Source organism: Leptopilina heterotoma, unplaced genomic scaffold, assembly GCF_015476425.1.
Source record: "Leptopilina heterotoma isolate Lh14 unplaced genomic scaffold, ASM1547642v1 Lhet_510, whole genome shotgun sequence".
Classification (NCBI taxonomy): Eukaryota; Metazoa; Arthropoda; class Insecta; order Hymenoptera; family Figitidae; genus Leptopilina; species Leptopilina heterotoma.
Window position 1 is genome coordinate 335,622 of NW_025111111.1, and position 21,233 is coordinate 356,854.

General features: G+C 31.6%; 1 protein-coding gene across 3 annotated transcripts; it reads right to left on the reverse strand.

Annotated features, from left to right (window-relative positions):
* Positions 1-10,596: 10,596 nt before the first annotated feature.
* LOC122507835 lies at positions 10,597-12,147 on the reverse strand. Of its 3 annotated transcripts, XM_043620768.1 has the most exons (4): positions 11,969-12,147; positions 11,716-11,883; positions 10,821-11,130; positions 10,597-10,733 (listed from the first exon to the last, which is right to left on the reverse strand). In XM_043620768.1, the coding sequence occupies exons 2-4, from the start codon at positions 11,876-11,878 to the stop codon at positions 10,619-10,621; spliced, it is 588 nt and encodes a 195-aa protein (XP_043476703.1). In that variant the 5' UTR covers positions 11,879-11,883; positions 11,969-12,147; the 3' UTR covers positions 10,597-10,618. The 3 variants fall into 3 exon arrangements, with proteins under 3 accessions (XP_043476703.1, XP_043476702.1, XP_043476704.1); XM_043620767.1 differs by having other exon boundaries at positions 11,716-12,147; XM_043620769.1 differs by having other exon boundaries at positions 11,212-12,147.
* Between the last annotated feature and the right edge of the window lie 9,086 nt (positions 12,148-21,233).

The window sequence follows — 21,233 nt, forward strand, 5'->3', positions numbered from 1 at the left end:
TTTTTTTAATTCACCATAATAGTAACTAGTTAAACTAGATTGAAGACAAAATGTCTTTTCTTTCAGTTTAATTTATCATGCAAAACGAGGACCAAGTCTTCAAAAAGCCTAGAAACAGAGGAGGGAGAAAAGTTCAAAAGAGATATCAGGAAAAATCATTGGAAACAGTAGAAAAATTATTGGAAGTGAAAAATTTAAATTCGCAACAGGAGTTTTCAGAATTTTTTGAAAATCTTTTAAATAATACAGAAACTTTAATAAACAATAAAAATCGAATTAATAACAACAGTTGAATTGTAAAGATAATAAAAATAAAATAACTATTTAATAATTTCTTGTTAAAAAAAAAATTTTATTATTCATGTTATCCTTATAAATAGAGCCGAAAATTATAAAATAAGAGTTATTCAGCCATGTGTTTTGTTTATTTAAGTGTTTTTATTACAACATTGATAATTTTAATCGTTTTCTTGTGGTTTTCATAAGACAGTGTTTAAATTATACAGTTCAAATATAGCGCGAGTCCCTTCTGGACAAGAAATTGCATTTACTTAAACTACTGTATCTCGCCTTTAGGCAGCGATCTCACAGTAGTATAAACTAGCTGAAGTCGGACTGGCGGCCCACAGCTAACGTATATATATAGATATAGAAACACATTAAAAATCTAATTCAAGAAAAATAATAACTAAAGAGGTTAAATAATTATAATAATCAGGATAAATTCATGAATAATTATATTAATTCTTCTTTTAATTATCCTAGTGGACATTTTATTTCTTATCACTGTAATTCTCAAAATAAAAGATTTCTCATTGATCCTACTATATCTATAAACTTAATAAAACATTCTGAATTAAAATCCTTTGTTAATATAAATAAAAATAAAACTCACTCACTTTTTAAAGGAGAAATTAGAACTATTGGCCAAGTAATTTTACCAGTTCACATAACAAACGAATATTACACAAAAGGCGAATCAAGCGAAAAGGTATCGTTAAAATTTGGCGTAGTTAATTATCAAACTAATTCTAACATAATTGCAATTTTAGGAGCTAGTTCTCTTGATCAATTTTGTCAATTTAATTATTTTGTCAACGAAACAGTTGTTCAAAACGGAAATTGGGATAAAGATATAATAATAAATAGATTTAAAAGTGGTCTCGAAGCAATAGCCAAAAATCCAACAGCATTAAGTATATTTAATAAAATAGTTTAATACATCAAATAATAAAATTATTGTAAAAATAATTTTAGGCAAATAGTAATCAGAATAACTAAGATAAAACTCATGCATAAATATACCGAAGTGCCTTATAATTATCCAATCGCTAGATTCTCATCTCATCACATTATATCTCAAAATAAACAAATTATAATTGATCCTACTGTTTCAATTAATTTAATAAAAAAATCCGAATTGCAGCCTTTCGTTCATATTAACAAAAACATTACACATACAGTTTTTAACGGAGAAATTCAAACTCTCGGTATAGTAAACATCCCATTTAACATAAGTTTAAATTCAAGTGTAAGCAGTGAAGATAACGATCCTCAATTTTATGAATTCGGAGTAATAGATAGTCAAAGCAATTCGGAAGTTATAGCAGTATTAGGAGCAAAATTTCTTGATCAAATTCTGCAAATTGATCACTTCGCCAGACAAACTATTAATCAGGACGGAAATTGGAATAATAGAGTAGTAATAGATAGACTTCTTAACGGTTTTGAAGTATTTGTACAAAGTCCAGTTGTACAAAATTTGATTAACAAACATAATTAAACTGACAATTAATATTCAGATTCAAATATAGCGCGAAAACGCATATCATTGACTCTAACCACTTATTGACTTCACGCGCGGTATACTCGCAGTAGTTCGAGCCGCGTCAAGTCAGACGCCCATACCGCGGAAACAACTACACTTATTAGGCTTAATCCTTTAAGCGTCATCCACATCTAACCCCTCATGAGTTCATATTTCTATTTCATAGAAAGATACAATAATCTATACCCACTCATTCTATTAAAATCAAGATTCTTTAAAAAATTCGAAGCGAAATTCATTATTGACCCATCATTACCAATAAATTTGATTAAAGACAAGGAATTAAGTTCTTACTTTGGTATTGATTATACTAAAACTCTTTCATTAAGAGAAGGTACAATAAAAACCTTGGGAAAAACTAAAATTTGCGTTAATCATACAGTTCTCGAATTTCACTCTATTAATTATACAGGGTTCACAGATATAACCGGTATTTTGGGAATACCTTTTAATTTCGACATTATTAACGAATTTTATTAAAGTAAATTCATTAAACGTTTATGAAAATTGGTAATCAAATAAGCAAAATGCCTGACGATAACGAATCTGATACTAATGACCTCATGGTCACCACCATGGCGGAATGATTTGCACTACAACAAGGGACTATGCATATTCCTCTTTATGATGGTAAAAACATGCCTTTAAGAGATTTTCTCGAAGATGTAAAAAATGGAGAATCTTCTATTCCCATTAATTGTGATAAACAATATGTTAACTTGGTATTATCTAAATTAAGAGGTGCTGCACGCGATAGCACTTATGGTAAAACTTTTGAAACCCTTGACGACCTAGTTAAACATTTAAAACAAAGATATGCCCCTAAAAAATCTTATGTATGGTATCTTCATGAGATATCCACGATTCGTATGACCCGAGGTGAAAGTATAAGCGAATTTTACGATAGATTAACACTTTTAGTAGCCGGAGCAAAAGCTGCATTACTTAGTTCATACGGAGAAGAGAAAATGAAAAATATGCTAGAACCTTTAAACGATTGTGCCTTAGAAGCCTTCATTAACGGTGTTCCTGATGCAATTTCTAGCTTAATAGAAGCCCGTAAAAGCGACAAATTAAGTGATGCGGTAGACATCGCATTACAATACGAAATTAGACACCAACATCAAACAGATAACTACAATCATGCTTATCACGTCTCAAGATATCAGCAGCCGAGCGAAAATAAGAATTATAACACTAATTTTGAGGTAAGAAATAGGAGTCCCAGCCCTAGAGTACGTTTCAACCCTGAAGAGGAACCTATGAAACCACGTTCTCATTCTCCTACTCCTATAGGTATTTTAAAACAACCTGTTTTGCCTCAACCTCAACAACCAATTGCTGGATATTATCCACCTTATCCTTACTATCCTACTCAAATTAATCAACCACCTTTTATGCCTTATAATCCTTATCATTTTTATCAACAACCACAAAGATCGGATGGACATAGCAATAACTCATATGGAGGCTCTAAAACGCCCCCACGCGCTCAATCACCAGCCCCATCTAATGAGAAACATTTAAACTTTTATCCAGCTCGACGGACAGACGCGACGACGAGTCAGGAAAAACAAGAGCGTCAAGCAACTGTGAGGATACTACAAAAACAAGAACAATCCTGCAAACACAATGCAGCAAAGAATCCCCAGTAATAATCTTAAAATCCCCGGATTTCTTAAATTCAAAGGCATCATTATTAGTAGACACCGGTGCCGACGTAAATTTAATAAAGTTGGACATTTTACAACCGGAATTGAACGTAACAATAAACGAAGCCATTCAACTTAAAGGAATAGCCCCTGTAAAAATACCCACACTTGGAACAGTTCAAGTTAATGTAAATAAAAACCCTATTACCTTTCAAGTAGTGTCTTCCGATTTTCCTTTACATTCTGATGGTATATTAGGACGAGAATATCTTCGACAAGAAAAGGCCGAAATTTCCTTTTGGCATAATTCTATCGTTACTCACACAAATCCAGTAAACCCCATATTTTTTCAAGACGTTGAATCAATCATGTGTAGAGAAAATCTAGTAGAAAACAAAGAAAACAAAAGAAGAGGATTAACCATTAAAGCCAGAGGCCGACAAGTAATACCAATAGAAGTATCAAATAAAGAAGTAAAAGAAGGTTATTTACCATTAATAAAAACAGAAGAAGGTCTAATAATAGGAGAAGGCATAGTAAGCAACAATAATGGATTGTGCCACATTTTTGCAATAAATACCACAGTAGAGGACGTGGAAATAGATGTTCCACCCCAAGAACTCATACCTTTCGAATATTATCCATTGCCAGGCGAAGAAATAGATGAAGACTCATCAGATGAAGAATATGAAGAACCAATAGATCGAATTTCATCAATTATCGATAAATTAAGACTAGATCATTTAAACGAGGAAGAACAAGAACATGTTAAAGATATAGTACGAGAATTTCCTGAAAGTTTTCACTTAACAGGAGAACCTTTAAGACCAACCAATAAAGTACAACACAAAATTATAACTGTAGACGAAATTCCAATTCATACCAGACCTTATAGATTCTCTCCTGCACAAAAAGAAGAAATAGACAAGGTCATCGATCGAATGAATTCAGAAGGAGCAATAAAACCTTCTGCTTCACCTTACAATTCACCATTACTCATCATACCCAAGAAAATCGATGCTACGGGAAAGAAAAAATGGAGAATAGTCATAGATTTCAGAGCCCTTAATGATAAGACAGTAGGAGACTTTTACCCCTTGCCTCATATTACAAGTGTAATCGATTCCTTGGGCCAAGCTCAGTATTTCTCAGTCTTTGATTTAGCAAGTGGATTTCATCAAATAGAACTAGATCCTGAAGATAGACAAAAAACAGCATTTTCAACAGTACATGGACATTACGAATACGTACGAATGCCGATGGGATTAAAAAATTCCCCAGCAACATTTCAAAGATTAATGGACCAAGTATTACTAGGTTTACAGGGTGTAGAATTATTTGTTTACCTAGACGATATAGTAATTTATGCTGAAAATTTAAAAGAACATGGTACAAAAGTAAAACGATTATTAGAAAGGCTAAAAGGCGCAAATTTAACATTGCAACCTGAGAAATGCGAATTCCTATGTAGAGAAGTAGCATATTTAGGACACATAATTAGTAGCGATGGTGTAAAACCCAATCCTAAAAAGATAGAAGCAGTAGAGCAATTTCCAACACCAAAGACACCCAGAAATGTAAAACAATTTCTAGGTCTTGCAGGTTATTATCGAAGATTCATAAAAGACTTCTCTGCAAAGGCAAAACCACTTTCAAATCTATTGAAAAAGAACGTAAAATTCGAATGGGGACCAGAAGAAGATAAAAGTTTTAAAGAACTTAGATTAATGTTATGTAAGAGCCCTATACTTCAGTATCCTGATTACAATAAAATGTTCACAATAACAACAGACGCATCAGATTTCGCAATAGGCGCTGTTTTAAGCCAAGACAAGGATGGCATCGATCTACCAATAGCATACCTTTCAAGAGTTTTAAATGCTCCCGAACAAAATTATTCCACTACTGAAAAAGAATGTTTAGCCGTTCTTTACGCGGTTAACCATTTTAGACCATATATTTACGGTAAAAAGTTTACACTAGTTAGCGACCACGAACCCCTAAAATGGATTGACTCAATTAAAGACCCCGGACAAAGACTAGTTCGTTGGAGATTAAAACTAAGAGATTACGAATACGAATTTAAATATAAACCAGGAAAATTAAATCATAATGCAGATGCCCTATCAAGAAATCCCATTGAAACTACAGTGGAAGAATCAAATACAATAAAACAAGCACGAATCCTTGTAAACACAAGACAATCTACAAATTCTAAACCTGCAGCCCCATCCACAAGTTCCGGAGTTGCTAGTACTTCAACACAAAAAGAAAGAACTCTCAAACAACCAACTAAAATTAAAAGCATTATGAAACCTACAAAGAAAATAGCCACAAATACAAAATTATTAGAAAAAAGTACTATTGCACAACGCGTCGCTCAACGAAATAAACTACAACCCCGACCTTTAAAAACACAACTCACGAAAGATGAGTCCTCAAGCTCTGATTCCGATGAGAGAGAACAACCACCTATACGTAAAAAGAGCACAAGTGTTCTACCTACTTTGGTCATACCTACACCGCTTTATGACCCATATGCACCAAAAAGCGCACCCCCGACTGCACCTTTCGAACAATATGAATTTATTACAGAACCAACAACGAGTAAAGAAATAGTGAAAATAGTTAGCCCACCTTTAAGTGGAAGCGAAGATAGTTCAGAAGAAGAAGAAGAACAACAAATTCCAAAAACAAGGAAAGAAATAGCAAAAGAATTAGAAAAATCAATAGCCCAATTTGATGAATCAATGGCTCAACATGAAGATTGGTTAACGGAAAAAGAAGTAGCACCTAGAGATTGGCTTAATGTCTCTGTTGGAAATGATGACCCTGAAATTCATGAAGCAGCAAACGAATATATACCTGGAAGTCATTCAGATTTTGCAGAAAAGTTAAACGAAATTCTAAAAGGTGCTCATAAAGACATACAGGAATTAACCGACATGATTCAAAATATTGAAAATGACAATATAAGTAAAAAGAAACAAATCATGGAGGATGTTAATAAAGGAAAAAATGTAACTTTCGCAGATCAAACTAGAAGATCCATAACACCCTTAAGCTTTAATCAACCTCTTGCAATATCAACACCCTTCAAACATCCCACAATACAAGAAGAAACATCTGAATCTGAAGAAGCAGATGAAGAAAACCAATCATCAGATAACGAACCACTAAAAAACCAAACAACAATTAGATCAAAATTAGAAACTTCCATTGATAGCATTCCACCAGAAATTCAAAAAATAAAATACAAAATAAAAGAATCCTTAACATCGAACGTAAACAGTTGTAGAGAAAATCTAACCTACTATCGAAATAATTACGCTCATTTCCTGTCTGCCGATTGCGAATTTATAACTCCTGTAGGAAGATTACTCATTGACATCGGAGCAATTGATCCTCAAGAAATAAAATTAAAAAACCCACAAAAAGGACAAATATTAATTACTCCTCGAGGACAGTATAATATTTACACTTTAATAGTGAAACACAACCATTTTGATCCATTAATAAAGAAGGATGTCCTTGATGTATTACAAAAACTAAAAACCATTCTTCAAAACGAAAATTTAAAGGAGATTAGAATTTCCAGAAGAAATGACCTGACTGACGAATTAATAAAAGGAGAATTTTTACAAATATTAGATACAATTTTCCAAAATAGCGCCATAAAAGTCACTATATGTTATGGTCAAGCTACAATTCCAAAAGAAGAAATTCGAGAGGAAATAATTAAAGAATACCATAACAGCAAAATAGGAGGACATAAAGGAGTGACAAAAACCTATCGAAGAATACGTGAAAAGTTCTTCTGGACTGGACTCAAGAACCAAGTAACTGAATTCATAAGAAAATGTCCAACTTGTCAAGAACAAAAACTTGTTCGAGTAAAAACAAGAGAGCCAATGCTAATTACGGACACTCCACTGGACGCCTTTGACAAAGTATCCTTGGATACAGTAGGAAAACTTCCTACAACTCCTGATGGTAATTGCCATATACTTACCATGCAAGACCATTTATCGAAATATTGCATTGCAGTAGCAATCCCTGATGTTTCAACTACAACAATAGCACATGCTGTAGCTGCAGAATTATACTCCAAATATGGAGCCCCTAAGACGATTTTAACTGATAAAGGAGGAGGATTTATAAGTAAACTCATGAGAAAACTATCTAAAATCTTTGGAGTTCAACAAGTTACAACTTCAGGATACAGACCTCAAACAAACGGCAGCTTAGAAAGAAGCCATATAGTCCTTGTAGATTTTCTAAAACAATATTCTGAAAACTACGACGATTGGGACAAATTATTACCCTTTTGTATGTTTGCTTATAACACATCTGTTCATGAAGCAACGAATTTCACTCCTTTCGAATTAATTTTCGGAAAAACAGCGCGAACCCCTAGTTCATTTCCTTCAGAAGAAAAACTCGAAACTTACGGTTCCTACTTAGTAGAATTAATATCGAGACTAACAGAAATAAAAACATTGGCCGCGAAAAACCTCATACAATCTAAGCATAAATCTAAACAAAATTACGACAAAAAGGTAAAGCCCTTTTTAGGAAGAGTAGGAGATAAAGCTTATGTCCTTAGAGAAGTTAAGAAAAACAAATTTGAACCTTATTATCACGGGCCATACGAAATCGTCGATATTTTAGACAAACATACCGCAATTTTAATTACAAATGAAGGTCAAAGGTTTCAAAAACATATAGACAAACTAAAACTTGCTTACGAATAAGTATAATAACACAACTTTATGTTTTTAGATGGCTGAAATGGTCCTCAAAACACCTCCATTAAATGGAGAACTCATCCATGAAAACATATTTCCAAAAGGAAACATCGACTCGATTGAATTTCCAAAAGGAATTTTAGAAGAGTTTACAGCAGAATACGATTTAACAAAACCGATTTATACAGTAGAATCCGTATCTGGACCCCCAAACAATAGGCGATATAATATTAAATGCACTGTGAAAGACACAAATCATGATAATGTTTTTGTTGCTAGGTCTAGAAACGAAAGAAAGATAAAAGATGGAGAACACACTACTGCTAGACAAATTTTAAAGTTATTAGACGACACTTATTACTTTTCTGAACAAGAAAAAGAACCGTATCACCAAAGACCGACATACGTTATGACACCAGAAGACCCTACTAAGTTAAAACTTAAACTTCATAAATGGACTAACTGCTGCGAGTTTTGCTTTCTAAGGGGGCACACAAAAATTCGATGCACGGGACCAATAAGAAATAAAAAATTGTTGCCTACAGACAATAAAAACACCCCTAACATCGACGAATTCTGGGAAATCCCAGGAACACCTATAGATAATCCAAACAACACCCAAATTATTACTGAAAACTGGGATTCCCCAGAAGCCTTTTTTTAACATAAAAATCACGACACGGAATGGCAATTTAACTCTAATATAATATTACCAATAATCCATAAATGTGTATATATATATATATATCTAAATAAATAATAATATGAAAAATAATTAAAAATTAAGCTAACATATAAATTAAATAATAATAAGGTATTCATATTATTATAAACAAATAAGAAACAAAACTATAATAGCCAATAAAATATATTACTCACATTATATATATATATATATATATATATTAAACTAGTAATCACATAACAAATATACTGTATTGATTAAATTATTATAAATAAAAAGGAAACAAAAAGAAAGACGAGAGAAAAAGAAGGAAGGGGATTTGGAGGTCGCCTTCTTCTTTCCTCTTTATTTTTAAAGTTTTCAATAAATATCATTAAAATGAGGTAAATAATAATAAAATAAATTAATAATCGATAGTCAATACAGTCTATTGATAAAAACATTAATTTTATTATGAAACTCGAAAAATAATATCGATCGATATATCGTTGTTCGAGATCTTAATCGATAATACCCACTAATGATAAATATACCACAAATTACATCACAATAACAATAATTAACAGTAAAATCCAAAATAAATAACAAATAAATACTTTAAATCAATATATAACTATAAACATTAAAAATCCCTAGAAAATTTAAAATCAAAATTCCCTATATAATATCACTTAAAAATACAAAATATTAATTGCAAAATTCACTTCACAGATGAATATTCCCATCCTTGGATCCATCTCAGAAGCAATGGACTACATTTCCGTCGCATTTAAATTATTACTATTGTTACTAGCAATAATAGTTATTAAAAATCTATATATTTGCTATAAAGTAATATCTATGCGACGACGTCGATCAAACAACCAATCCCATGTTTAGTCAACCATTGAGGACAACGGTCATTTTAAGGAAGGAGGATTGCCCACAAAAATTTCAAAAAATATATAAATAATTGCAACCATGCACAGAGCTTAATGTTACACACCGCCCTGACGTCACCCGTGCATCGACCACAGTATCGACCGTGTAGCGCGAGACACGAGGCGACGTGCATACTCTGTCTCTCTCTCCGACTATTCAACAACGAGACGTTCTACTGTGTACGCGCCGTCTGTTGTGACGTCACCCGTACATCGATCGCAGCATCGACTCTGTAGCGCGAGATCATACGACATGTACTCTCTGTCTCTCCTTATGTCCGCGTCGTTACGGCGCACCCTGTACGCGCACCGACCTTGCACGCCATTCGAATGTCTCCTTACTTGTGTATCAATAATAATCTTAACTCTCAAAACATCCGCAGCGCTACGTTTCAAAATCAATGAAGCGAACTAAAAGCTGACTCAACTATTGTCACGATATATGAAACTTATACAAGAGACTATATATCCAACTTAAATTAAGCGATAAAATTCAAATTTGTTTTTTATGTTATCAAGATCTACAAATTACGTTAATTTATAACAAAAAAAAAAAACAAAAAAAAAAAAATCAATAAATAAATAATAATAATAATTTTTATATAATAGTAACAATTGAAAGAAACAACGGGTAATGATAAATTGTTTATTAAATAATTGTTTACAATTACATTCATTATAAATTTTACAATAATTAAATTTTGTTATTGTCTCAATAATTATTATTATATCAAAAAAAAAAAAAAAAAAGGAGAAACCCCAAAACAAAAGTAAATTCAAACAAATCATTGAGAATTAGCACCCTCTTCAAAATGATAGGCATCCAGAATCGTTAAACAACAAATGCAGTGTTGCCTCGCAAGCTCACAAGAACATCCAGTGCGGCGTTCATTCTCTACACTAAAAATAGAATTTGATTAAGAAAAATTAATGGGAACAAAAACAAAAACTATAATTTGATAATACAAACAACAAAAGTAAAATTACCTTTCATTATCCTGAGGAACATTTGGAGTTTCCGCAAAAATTGCAATTGATCTATATAGTTCATGAGATTCTCGAATCGAATTAGCTCTGAGACGTAATAGTTGATCCTTTCGTATCTCTTTCAACTCAGGAGCAGCAATATGATTCGATCCCTTAGGAGGACGACCCCTCTTTGGCTTCTCTTCCATTCTTCTGTAAACACTCTCACTCAACTGTAGATCATGAATTATCGACACAGTTAAGTTCATGATCTTATTCAAAAATTCCTGTAACTGCGGATTTTTATCCAAAACACCATCCTTATTTTCATCTGAAATATAACGAAAAAGAAATTATAACACAATTACTAATTAGCAAATGTTATGTCATCATCGTAAAGTGTAATATTCACAATTAATCAACGGCAACACGAAAACCTTCTCGTAAGAATTCATGTTCTTTTGACAAAATTGTATCTCTTAAAACTGAAGACGATAATTTCAATAAAACACCACCACGTCGAGGCTCTAAGGACTGAATCACTTCAAAATCAGTTTCTTTGACACTTAAATTTAAACGTTCGCGACAAATAGTAAATATTGTTTTTACTGCATCAACAGATTTTACTTTCCAAAAAGCTAAATGAAAAATCCCTAGAAATTCTTCTACACGACGTAATCTACGAGAAAGATTAACTAATTTTGAAACAGAAGAAGTATCACAAACTACGTTATTTACAGAAACTGATGATTCAGTCGAAGGATTTTTAAAAACTGATAAATCAAATTCTAAAATGGATTCATCAAATTGTGCACCACTTGCAGAATTATCATTTATTAAATCAATAATGTCTACAGAGTTATCACTTGTCATCTTATCAAACTGTCACTACACCTATCAAATAATGATTACTCACCTTGAACAAAAGAAGTAGAAGGCATGCTGCTTGACACTGCCCTTTCCTTATGATCTTCATAAATAATTGTCGAAGCTGATGAAGAGCAACGGTCACTCATGATGAAGATGCAAGTACAAACTAATGGACACACAAAGTCAAACCACTTCTCGAGGTCCGACATGATGACTACGTGATCAAAAATGATGACAACAACAAAAATTCCACACATGAAGGAAGATTTCAAAGTTCAAAAGGATCAAAAATTACTTACCTCAGAAGAACAGATAAGTTACATAGCGCGTCTCTAGACAAAACATTACACAAGCTCTTTTACACTCCTTCATAGACACAAAAATATCACACTAATTTGATTAAGACTCATATTTCATGCTCCTGTTAAAAACAAAATTTATTGGGACAATAAATAATCTAAGGAGGGAGGACTGTTACATCCCGAGATATAACTTTATTATTATTTAATCAAATAAGTTATAATTATGATAACATAAAATATAAATTAAATTATGAGTTAATTATTTATATTTATAATTATATTCATAATAAAACTAAATTATGAATATAAGTAAACATGTGTATGTGTAATTTCAATGCATGTATATCTATATATAGATATATATAAATATATATATATATATGTGTATATATATGTATATTCTATGAGTATGGAAGTCCCGCAAGATAAATTAGTAAGTTGCGAAAACGAGTTACCATCTAAGACAATTGATGTAATGATCGACCGTGATCTAGAGATGTGTGTTGTGTGGGCGGCGGTCGATTCATTATCTACACCCATGGTAATTAATCGACTGTCGCTTGCTTATCATAAGCAAGACAAATAATGTATGCACAAGAAGTTTCTTAAATTGGACACTAGAGTCTTAGATTTAAAATTATGAGCGCATGTAAAGATGACTAAGTATATAGATGTTTAAACAAATTATTATAAAAGCGAGTGTCATATTACTTGTCTATGATCGAATAATTGATGATCCAACTCGTACGTGTTTTCTACATTTTAGCGTGGGTACGTGACTTCTACATTTTAGCACAGGAACGTGCTTTTTGACCGTCTCATCCCCAATCAAGTAGTCTATTAGCTACTATATAAACCCCTGTTTTCTACAGTCAAGATGTCAAATATTCCGGTGTGTTTCTGCCCGAACGGTATCGTTGAGTCGGCCCTTCGATCGTGAAATTGAGTAGTAAATTCAGTGTTAAAGAAGACTTGTTCTTTTAGTAAGGGAATAAATCGCACTAATTGAAATACCAATAACACTTTCGTCGTATAACAATTCAATTTAATATTCTCTTTCTAATTTTATAAAACTAGTGCAAGTTCTTTCCAAAACACTAAGAAAACAAGTTTTCTTTTGTATTAAGGTACAGTGTGTGAGAGAACACTTAGAGTTGTTAAATAATTGTTCAAATAGTTGTTCTTTTGTGCTTAAAAGTGTCAAAAGAAACGAACTGAAAAGCTCATAAAATCCTGTAACCTGTAACGCAACAACGCATAACTGGTTGCCGCTCATTCTGTAATTTCATTATCGCCAAACTTCAAAATCGTAAGTAAGATTAATTCTGTTAACCTTCAAATTGTTTAATGAATAAACGTTATAAAAAGGGAATATGCATATGTTTATTTAACGAGAACCCGTAGTTCTTTCAAAGTCAAACGAATTCACACTAAAAATAAATGTCAGGTCTTACCAACTTGACTAATCAGCAACTTGTCTCCATTTTACTAATTAATTAGTAATTGAACTAACCCTTAGCTCGGGTCGTAACAGTTAAAAATTCTGAAATTTGAAAAAATTGATTTTTCAAAATTTTGAAACTACCGTAGTTTTTGTAGTTTTTAACGAAAATGGCTGGTTAACGAACTTAGCCTTAATTTTTACACCAAGTTTAAGTGTGTTGAATTTAAAAACGATCCGATAAGTTTTTCAAGAGTTATCGTGGGAACAACATATTACCGTCTACAGACGGACAGACAGACAGACAAACGCACTCGCCGGACTATGTTTTTCGGACTCAGGGCACCTCAAAACGTAAAGATTTCATAAAATTAGCAAAAGTCAAAATTCGACCAAAACTAATACCTTCTCATGTGATGAGAATGTAAAAAATTTAGTTTTTTGACAGTTTTTAAAAAATAACTCGAAAAGTTTTGCGTTGGGCAAAAAGTTGTCAACAGCAAAGTTGTAGCTGATGCAAAGCCGAGAAAAAAGTCTCTGGTAGCAAAATCGCATATGCAAGAACGTCGGAGATAATGAAGTCGGAATATTGATTTTTTATCAAAAAAGTGCACAAAAAATATATATAGAGAGTGATTTTTCTGGAAATTACGAGTTTTTTGTGTTCAAGTATGTTTTTCAAGTATTTTAGGGTGAGAATATGTCAAAATCAATTGACTGATTTTTATTCCTTTAAAAAAATTCGATTTTTAGTGTTATTTTAGGATTTTTTAAGTTTTTTTGACCATTTAAGAGACTATAACTTCGAAAATTGAGTTTTTATGAAAAAATGTTATAGAGAAAAGTTGTTTGTATTTTTCTAATCTAAAATAAAATAAAGTTAAAAATTCTGAAATTTGAAAAAATTGATTTTTCAAAATTTTGAAACTACCGTAGTTTTTGTAGTTTTTAACGAAAATGGCTAGTTAACGAACTTAGCCTTAATTTTTACACCAAGTTTAAGTGTGTTGAATTTAAAAACGATACGATAAGTTTTTCAAGAGTTATCGTGGGAACAACATATTACCGTCTACAGACGGACAGACAGACAGACAGACACACAGACAGACGCACTCTCCGGACTATGTTTTTCGGACTCAGGGTACCTCAAAACGTAAAGATTTCATAAAATTAGCAAAAGTCAAAATTCGACTAAAACTAATACCTTCTCATGTGATGAGAATGTAAAAAATTTAGTTTTTTGACAGTTTTTAAAAAAAAACTGGAAAAGTTTTGCGTTGGGCAAAAAGTTGTCAACAGCAAAGTTGTAGCTGATGCAAAGCCGAGAAAAAAGTTTCTGGTAGCAAAATCGCATATGCAAGAACGTCGGAGATAATGAAGTCGGAATATTGATTTTTTATCAAAAAAGTGCACAAAAAATATATATAGAGAGTGATTTTTCTGGAAATTACGAGTTTTTTGTGTTCAAGTATGTTTTTCAAGTATTTTAGGGTGAGAATATGTCAAAATCAATTGACTGATTTTTATTCCTTTAAAAAAATTCGATTTTTAGTGTAATTTTAGGATTTTTAAGTTTTTTTGACCATTTAAGAGACTATAACTTCGAAAATTTAGTTTTTATGAAAAAATGTTATAGAGAAAAGTTGTTTGTATTTTTCTAATCTAAAATAAAATAAAGTTAAAAATTCTGAAATTTGAAAAAATTGATTTTTCAAAATTTTGAAACTACCGTAGTTTTTGTAGTTTTTAACGAAAATGGCTGGTTAACGAACTTAGCCTTCATTTTTACACCAAGTTTAAGTGTGTTGAATTTAAAAACGATCCGATAAGTTTTTCAAGAGTTATCGTGGGAAAAACATATTACCGTCTACAGACGGACAGACAGACAGACAGACAGACAGACAGACAGACAGACACACAGACAGACGCACTCGCCGGACTATGTTTTTCGGACTCAGGGCACCTCAAAACGTAAAGATTTCATAAAATTAGCAAAAGTCAAAATTCGACCAAAACTAATACCTTCTCATGTGATGAGAATGTAAAAAATTTAGTTTTTTGACAGTTTTTAAAAAATAACTCGAAAAGTTTTGCGTTGGGCAAAAAGTTGTCAACAGCAAAGTTGTAGCTGATGCAAAGCTGAGAAAAAAAGTCTCTGGTAGCAAAATCGCATATGCAAGAACGTCGGAGATAATGAAGTCGGAATATTGATTTTTTATCAATAAAGTGCACAAAAAATATATATAGAGAGTGATTTTTCTGGAAATTACGAGTTTTTTGTGTTCAAGTATGTTTTTCAAGTATTTTAGGGTGAGAATATGTCAAAATCAATTGACTGATTTTTATTCCTTTAAAAAAATTCGATTTTTAGTGTTATTTTAGGATTTTTTAAGTTTTTTTGACCATTTAAGAGACTATAACTTCGAAAATTGAGTTTTTATGAAAAAATGTTATAGAGAAAAGTTGTTTGTATTTTTCTAATCTAAAATAAAATAAAGTTAAAAATTCTGAAATTTGAAAAAATTGATTTTTCAAAATTTTGAAACTACCGTAGTTTTTGTAGTTTTTAACGAAAATGGCTGGTTAACGAACTTAGCCTTCATTTTTACACCAAGTTTAAGTGTGTTGAATTTAAAAACGATCCGATAAGTTTTTCAAAAGTTATCGTGGGAACAACATATTACCGTCTACAGACGGACAGACAGACAGACAGACAGACACACAGACAGACGCACTCGCCGGACCATGTTTTTCGGACTCAGGGCACCTCAAAACGTAAAGATTTCATAAAATTAGCAAAAGTCAAAATTCGACCAAAACTAATACCTTCTCATGTGATGAGAATGTAAAAAATTTAGTTTTTTGACAGTTTTTAAAAAATAACTCGAAAAGTTTTGCGTTGGGCAAAAAGTTGTCAACAGCAAAGTTGTAGCTGATGCAAAGCCGAGAAAAAAAGTCTCTGGTAGTAAAATCGCATATGCAAGAACGTCGGAGATAATGAAGTCGGAATATTGATTTTTTATCAAAAAAGTGCACAAAAAATATATATAGAGAGTGATTTTTCTAGGAAATTACGAGTTTTTTGTGTTCAAGTATGTTTTTCAAGTATTTTAGGGTGAGAATATGTCAAAATCAATTGACTGATTTTTATTCCTTTAAAAAAATTCGATTTTTAGTGTTATTTTAGGATTTTTTAAGTTTTTTTGACCATTTAAGAGACTATAACTTCGAAAATTGAGTTTTTATGAAAAAATGTTATAGAGAAAAGTTGTTTGTATTTTTCTAATCTAAAATAAAATAAAGTTAAAAATTCTGAAATTTGAAAAAATTGATTTTTCAAAATTTTGAAACTACCGTAGTTTTTGTAGTTTTTAACGAAAATGTCTGGTTAACGAACTTAGCCTTCATTTTTACACCAAGTTTAAGTGTGTTGAATTTAAAAACGATCCGATAAGTTTTTCAAAAGTTATCGTGGGAACAACATATTACCGTCTACAGACGGACAGACAGACAGACAGACAGACAGACAGACAGACACACAGACAGACGCACTCGCCGGACCATGTTTTTCGGACTCAGGGCACCTCAAAACGTAAAGATTTCATAAAATTAGCAAAAGTCAAAATTCGACCAAAACTAATACCTTCTCATGTGATGAGAATGTAAAAAATTTAGTTTTTTGACAGTTTTTAAAAAATAACTCGAAAAGTTTTGCGTTGGGCAAAAAGTTGTCAACAGCAAAGTTGTAGCTGATGCAAAGCCGAGAAAAAAAGTCTCTGGTAGCAAAATCGCATATGCAAGAACGTCGGAGATAATGAAGTCGGAATATTGATTTTTTATCAAAAAAGTGCACAAAAAATATATATAGAGAGTGATTTTTCTGGAAATTACGAGTTTTTTGTGTTCAAGTATGTTTTTCAAGTATTTTAGGGTGAGAATATGTCAAAATCAATTGACTGATTTTTATTCCTTTAAAAAAATTCGATTTTTAGTGTTATTTTAGGATTTTTTAAGTTTTTTTGACCATTTAAGAGACTATAACTTCGAAAATTGAGTTTTTATGAAAAAATGTTATAGAGAAAAGTTGTTTGTATTTTTCTAATCTAAAATAAAATAAAGTTAAAAATTCTGAAATTTGAAAAAATTGATTTTTCAAAATTTTGAAACTACCGTAGTTTTTGTAGTTTTTAACGAAAATGGCTGGTTAACGAACTTAGCCTTCATTTTTACACCAAGTTTAAGTGTGTTGAATTTAAAAACGATCCGATAAGTTTTTCAAGAGTTATCGTGGGAACAACATATTACCGTCTACAGACGGACAGACAGACAGACAGACAGACACACAGACAGACGCACTCGCCGGACTATGTTTTTCGGACTCAGGGCACCTCAAAACGTAAAGATTTCATAAAATTAGCAAAAGTCAAAATTCGACCAAAACTAATACCTTCTCATGTGATGAGAATGTAAAAAATTTAGTTTTTTGACAGTTTTTAAAAAATAACTCGAAAAGTTTTGCGTTGGGCAAAAAGTTGTCAACAGCAAAGTTGTAGCTGATGCAAAGCCGAGAAAAAAAGTCTCTGGTAGCAAAATCGCATATGCAAGAACGTCGGAGATAATGAAGTCGGAATATTGATTTTTTATCAAAAAGTGCACAAAAAATATATATAGAGAGTGATTTTTCTAGGAAATTACGAGTTTTTTGTGTTCAAGTATGTTTTTCAAGTATTTTAGGGTGAGAATATGTCAAAATCAATTGACTGATTTTTATTCCTTTAAAAAAATTCGATTTTTAGTGTTATTTTAGGATTTTTTAAGTTTTTTTGACCATTTAAGAGACTATAACTTCGAAAATTGAGTTTTTATGAAAAAATGTTATAGAGAAAAGTTGTTTGTATTTTTCTAATCTAAAATAAAATAAAGTTAAAAATTCTGAAATTTGAAAAAATTGATTTTTCAAAATTTTGAAACTACCGTAGTTTTTGTAGTTTTTAACGAAAATGTCTGGTTAACGAACTTAGCCTTCATTTTTACACCAAGTTTAAGTGTGTTGAATTTAAAAACGATCCGATAAGTTTTTCAAAGTTATCGTGGGAACAACATATTACCGTCTACAGACGGACAGACAGACAGACAGACAGACACACAGACAGACGCACTCGCCGGACCATGTTTTTCGGACTCAGGGCACCTCAAAACGTAAAGATTTCATAAAATTAGCAAAAGTCAAAATTCGACCAAAACTAATACCTTCTCATGTGATGAGAATGTAAAAAATTTAGTTTTTTGACAGTTTTTAAAAAATAACTCGAAAAGTTTTGCGTTGGGCAAAAAGTTGTCAACAGCAAAGTTGTAGCTGATGCAAAGCCGAGAAAAAAAGTCTCTGGTAGCTAAAATCGCATATGCAAGAACGTCGGAGATAATGAAGTCGGAATATTGATTTTTTATCAAAAAAGTGCACAAAAAATATATATAGAGAGTGATTTTTCTAGGAAATTACGAGTTTTTTGTGTTCAAGTATGTTTTTCAAGTATTTTAGGGTGAGAATATGTCAAAATCAATTGACTGATTTTTATTCCTTTAAAAAAATTCGATTTTTAGTGTTATTTTAGGATTTTTTAAGTTTTTTTGACCATTTAAGAGACTATAACTTCGAAAATTGAGTTTTTATGAAAAAATGTTATAGAGAAAAGTTGTTTGTATTTTTCTAATCTAAAATAAAATAAAGTTAAAAATTCTGAAATTTGAAAAAATTGATTTTTCAAAATTTTGAAACTACCGTAGTTTTTGTAGTTTTTAACGAAAATGTCTGGTTAACGAACTTAGCCTTCATTTTTACACCAAGTTTAAGTGTGTTGAATTTAAAAACGATCCGATAAGTTTTTCAAAAGTTATCGTGGGAACAACATATTACCGTCTACAGACGGACAGACAGACAGACAGACAGACACACAGACAGACGCACTCGCCGGACCTATGTTTTTCGGACTCAGGGCACCTCAAAACGTAAAGATTTCATAAAATTAGCAAAAGTCAAAATTCGACCAAAACTAATACCTTCTCATGTGATGAGAATGTAAAAAATTTAGTTTTTTGACAGTTTTTAAAAAATAACTCGAAAAGTTTTGCGTTGGGCAAAAAGTTGTCAACAGCAAAGTTGTAGCTGATGCAAAGCCGAGAAAAAAAGTCTCTGGTAGCAAAATCGCATATGCAAGAACGTCGGAGATAATGAAGTCGGAATATTGATTTTTTATCAAAAAAGTGCACAAAAAATATATATAGAGAGTGATTTTTCTAGGAAATTACGAGTTTTTTGTGTTCAAGTATGTTTTTCAAGTATTTTAGGGTGAGAATATGTCAAAATCAATTGACTGATTTTTATTCCTTTAAAAAAATTCGATTTTTAGTGTTATTTTAGGATTTTTTAAGTTTTTTTGACCATTTAAGAGACTATAACTTCGAAAATTGAGTTTTTATGAAAAAATGTTATAGAGAAAAGTTGTTTGTATTTTTCTAATCTAAAATAAAATAAAGTTAAAAATTCTGAAATTTGAAAAAATTGATTTTTCAAAATTTTGAAACTACCGTAGTTTTTGTAGTTTTTAACGAAAATGTCTGGTTAACGAACTTAGCCTTCATTTTTACACCAAGTTTAAGTGTGTTGAATTTAAAAACGATCCGATAAGTTTTTCAAAAGTTATCGTGGGAACAACATATTACCGTCTACAGACGGACAGACAGACAGACAGACAGACACACAGACAGACGCACTCGCCGGACCATGTTTTTCGGACTCAGGGCACCTCAAAACGTAAAGATTTCATAAAATTAGCAAAAGTCAAAATTCGACCAAAACTAATACCTTCTCATGTGATGAGAATGTAAAAAATTTAGTTTTTTGACAGTTTTTAAAAAATAACTCGAAAAGTTTTGCGTTGGGCAAAAAGTTGTCAACAGCAAAGTTGTAGCTGATGCAAAGCCGAGAAAAAAAGTCTCTGGTAGCTAAAATCGCATATGCAAGAACGTCGGAGATAATGAAGTCGGAATATTGATTTTTTATCAAAAAAGTGCACAAAAAATATATATAGAGAGTGATTTTTCTAGGAAATTACGAGTTTTTTGTGTTCAAGTATGTTTTTCAAGTATTTTAGGGTGAGAATATGTCAAAATCAATTGACTGATTTTTATTCCTTTAAAAAAATTCGATTTTTAGTGTTATTTTAGGATTTTTTAAGTTTTTTTGACCATTTAAGAGACTATAACTTCGAAAATTGAGTTTTTATGAAAAAATGTTATAGAGAAAAGTTGTTTGTATTTTTCTAATCTAAAATAAAATAAAGTTAAAAATTCTGAAATTTGAAAAAATTGATTTTTCAAAATTTTGAAACTACCGTAGTTTTTGTAGTTTTTAACGAAAATGGCTGGTTAACGAACTTAGCCTTCATTTTTACACCAAGTTTAAGTGTGTTGAATTTAAAAACGATCCGATAAGTTTTTCAAAAGTTATCGTGGGAACAACATATTACCGTCTACAGACGGACAGACAGACAGACAGACAGACACACAGACAGACGCACTCGCCGGACCATGTTTTTCGGACTCAGGGCACCTCAAAACGTAAAGATTTCATAAAATTAGCAAAAGTCAAAATTCGACCAAAACTAATACCTTCTCATGTGATGAGAATGTAAAAAATTTAGTTTTTTGACAGTTTTTAAAAAATAACTCGAAAAGTTTTGCGTTGGGCAAAAAGTTGTCAACAGCAAAGTTGTAGCTGATGCAAAGCCGAGAAAAAAAGTCTCTGGTAGTAAAATCGCATAT

What these genes read in the sequence shown, in the direction of transcription:
- LOC122507835 (XM_043620767.1), bottom strand. Translation starts at nt 11,926, where the DNA reads ATGTGTGGAATTTTTGTTGTTGTCATCATTTTTGATCACGTAGTCATC. An exon ending in TTCTACTTCTTTTGTTCAAG is followed by an intron (nt 11,131 to 11,715) that starts GTGAGTAATCAT and finishes GTTATATTTCAG; the next exon opens with ATGAAAATAAGGATGGTGTT. An exon ending in GTTCCTCAGGATAATGAAAG is followed by an intron (nt 10,734 to 10,820) that starts GTAATTTTACTT and finishes TTCTATTTTTAG; the next exon opens with TGTAGAGAATGAACGCCGCA.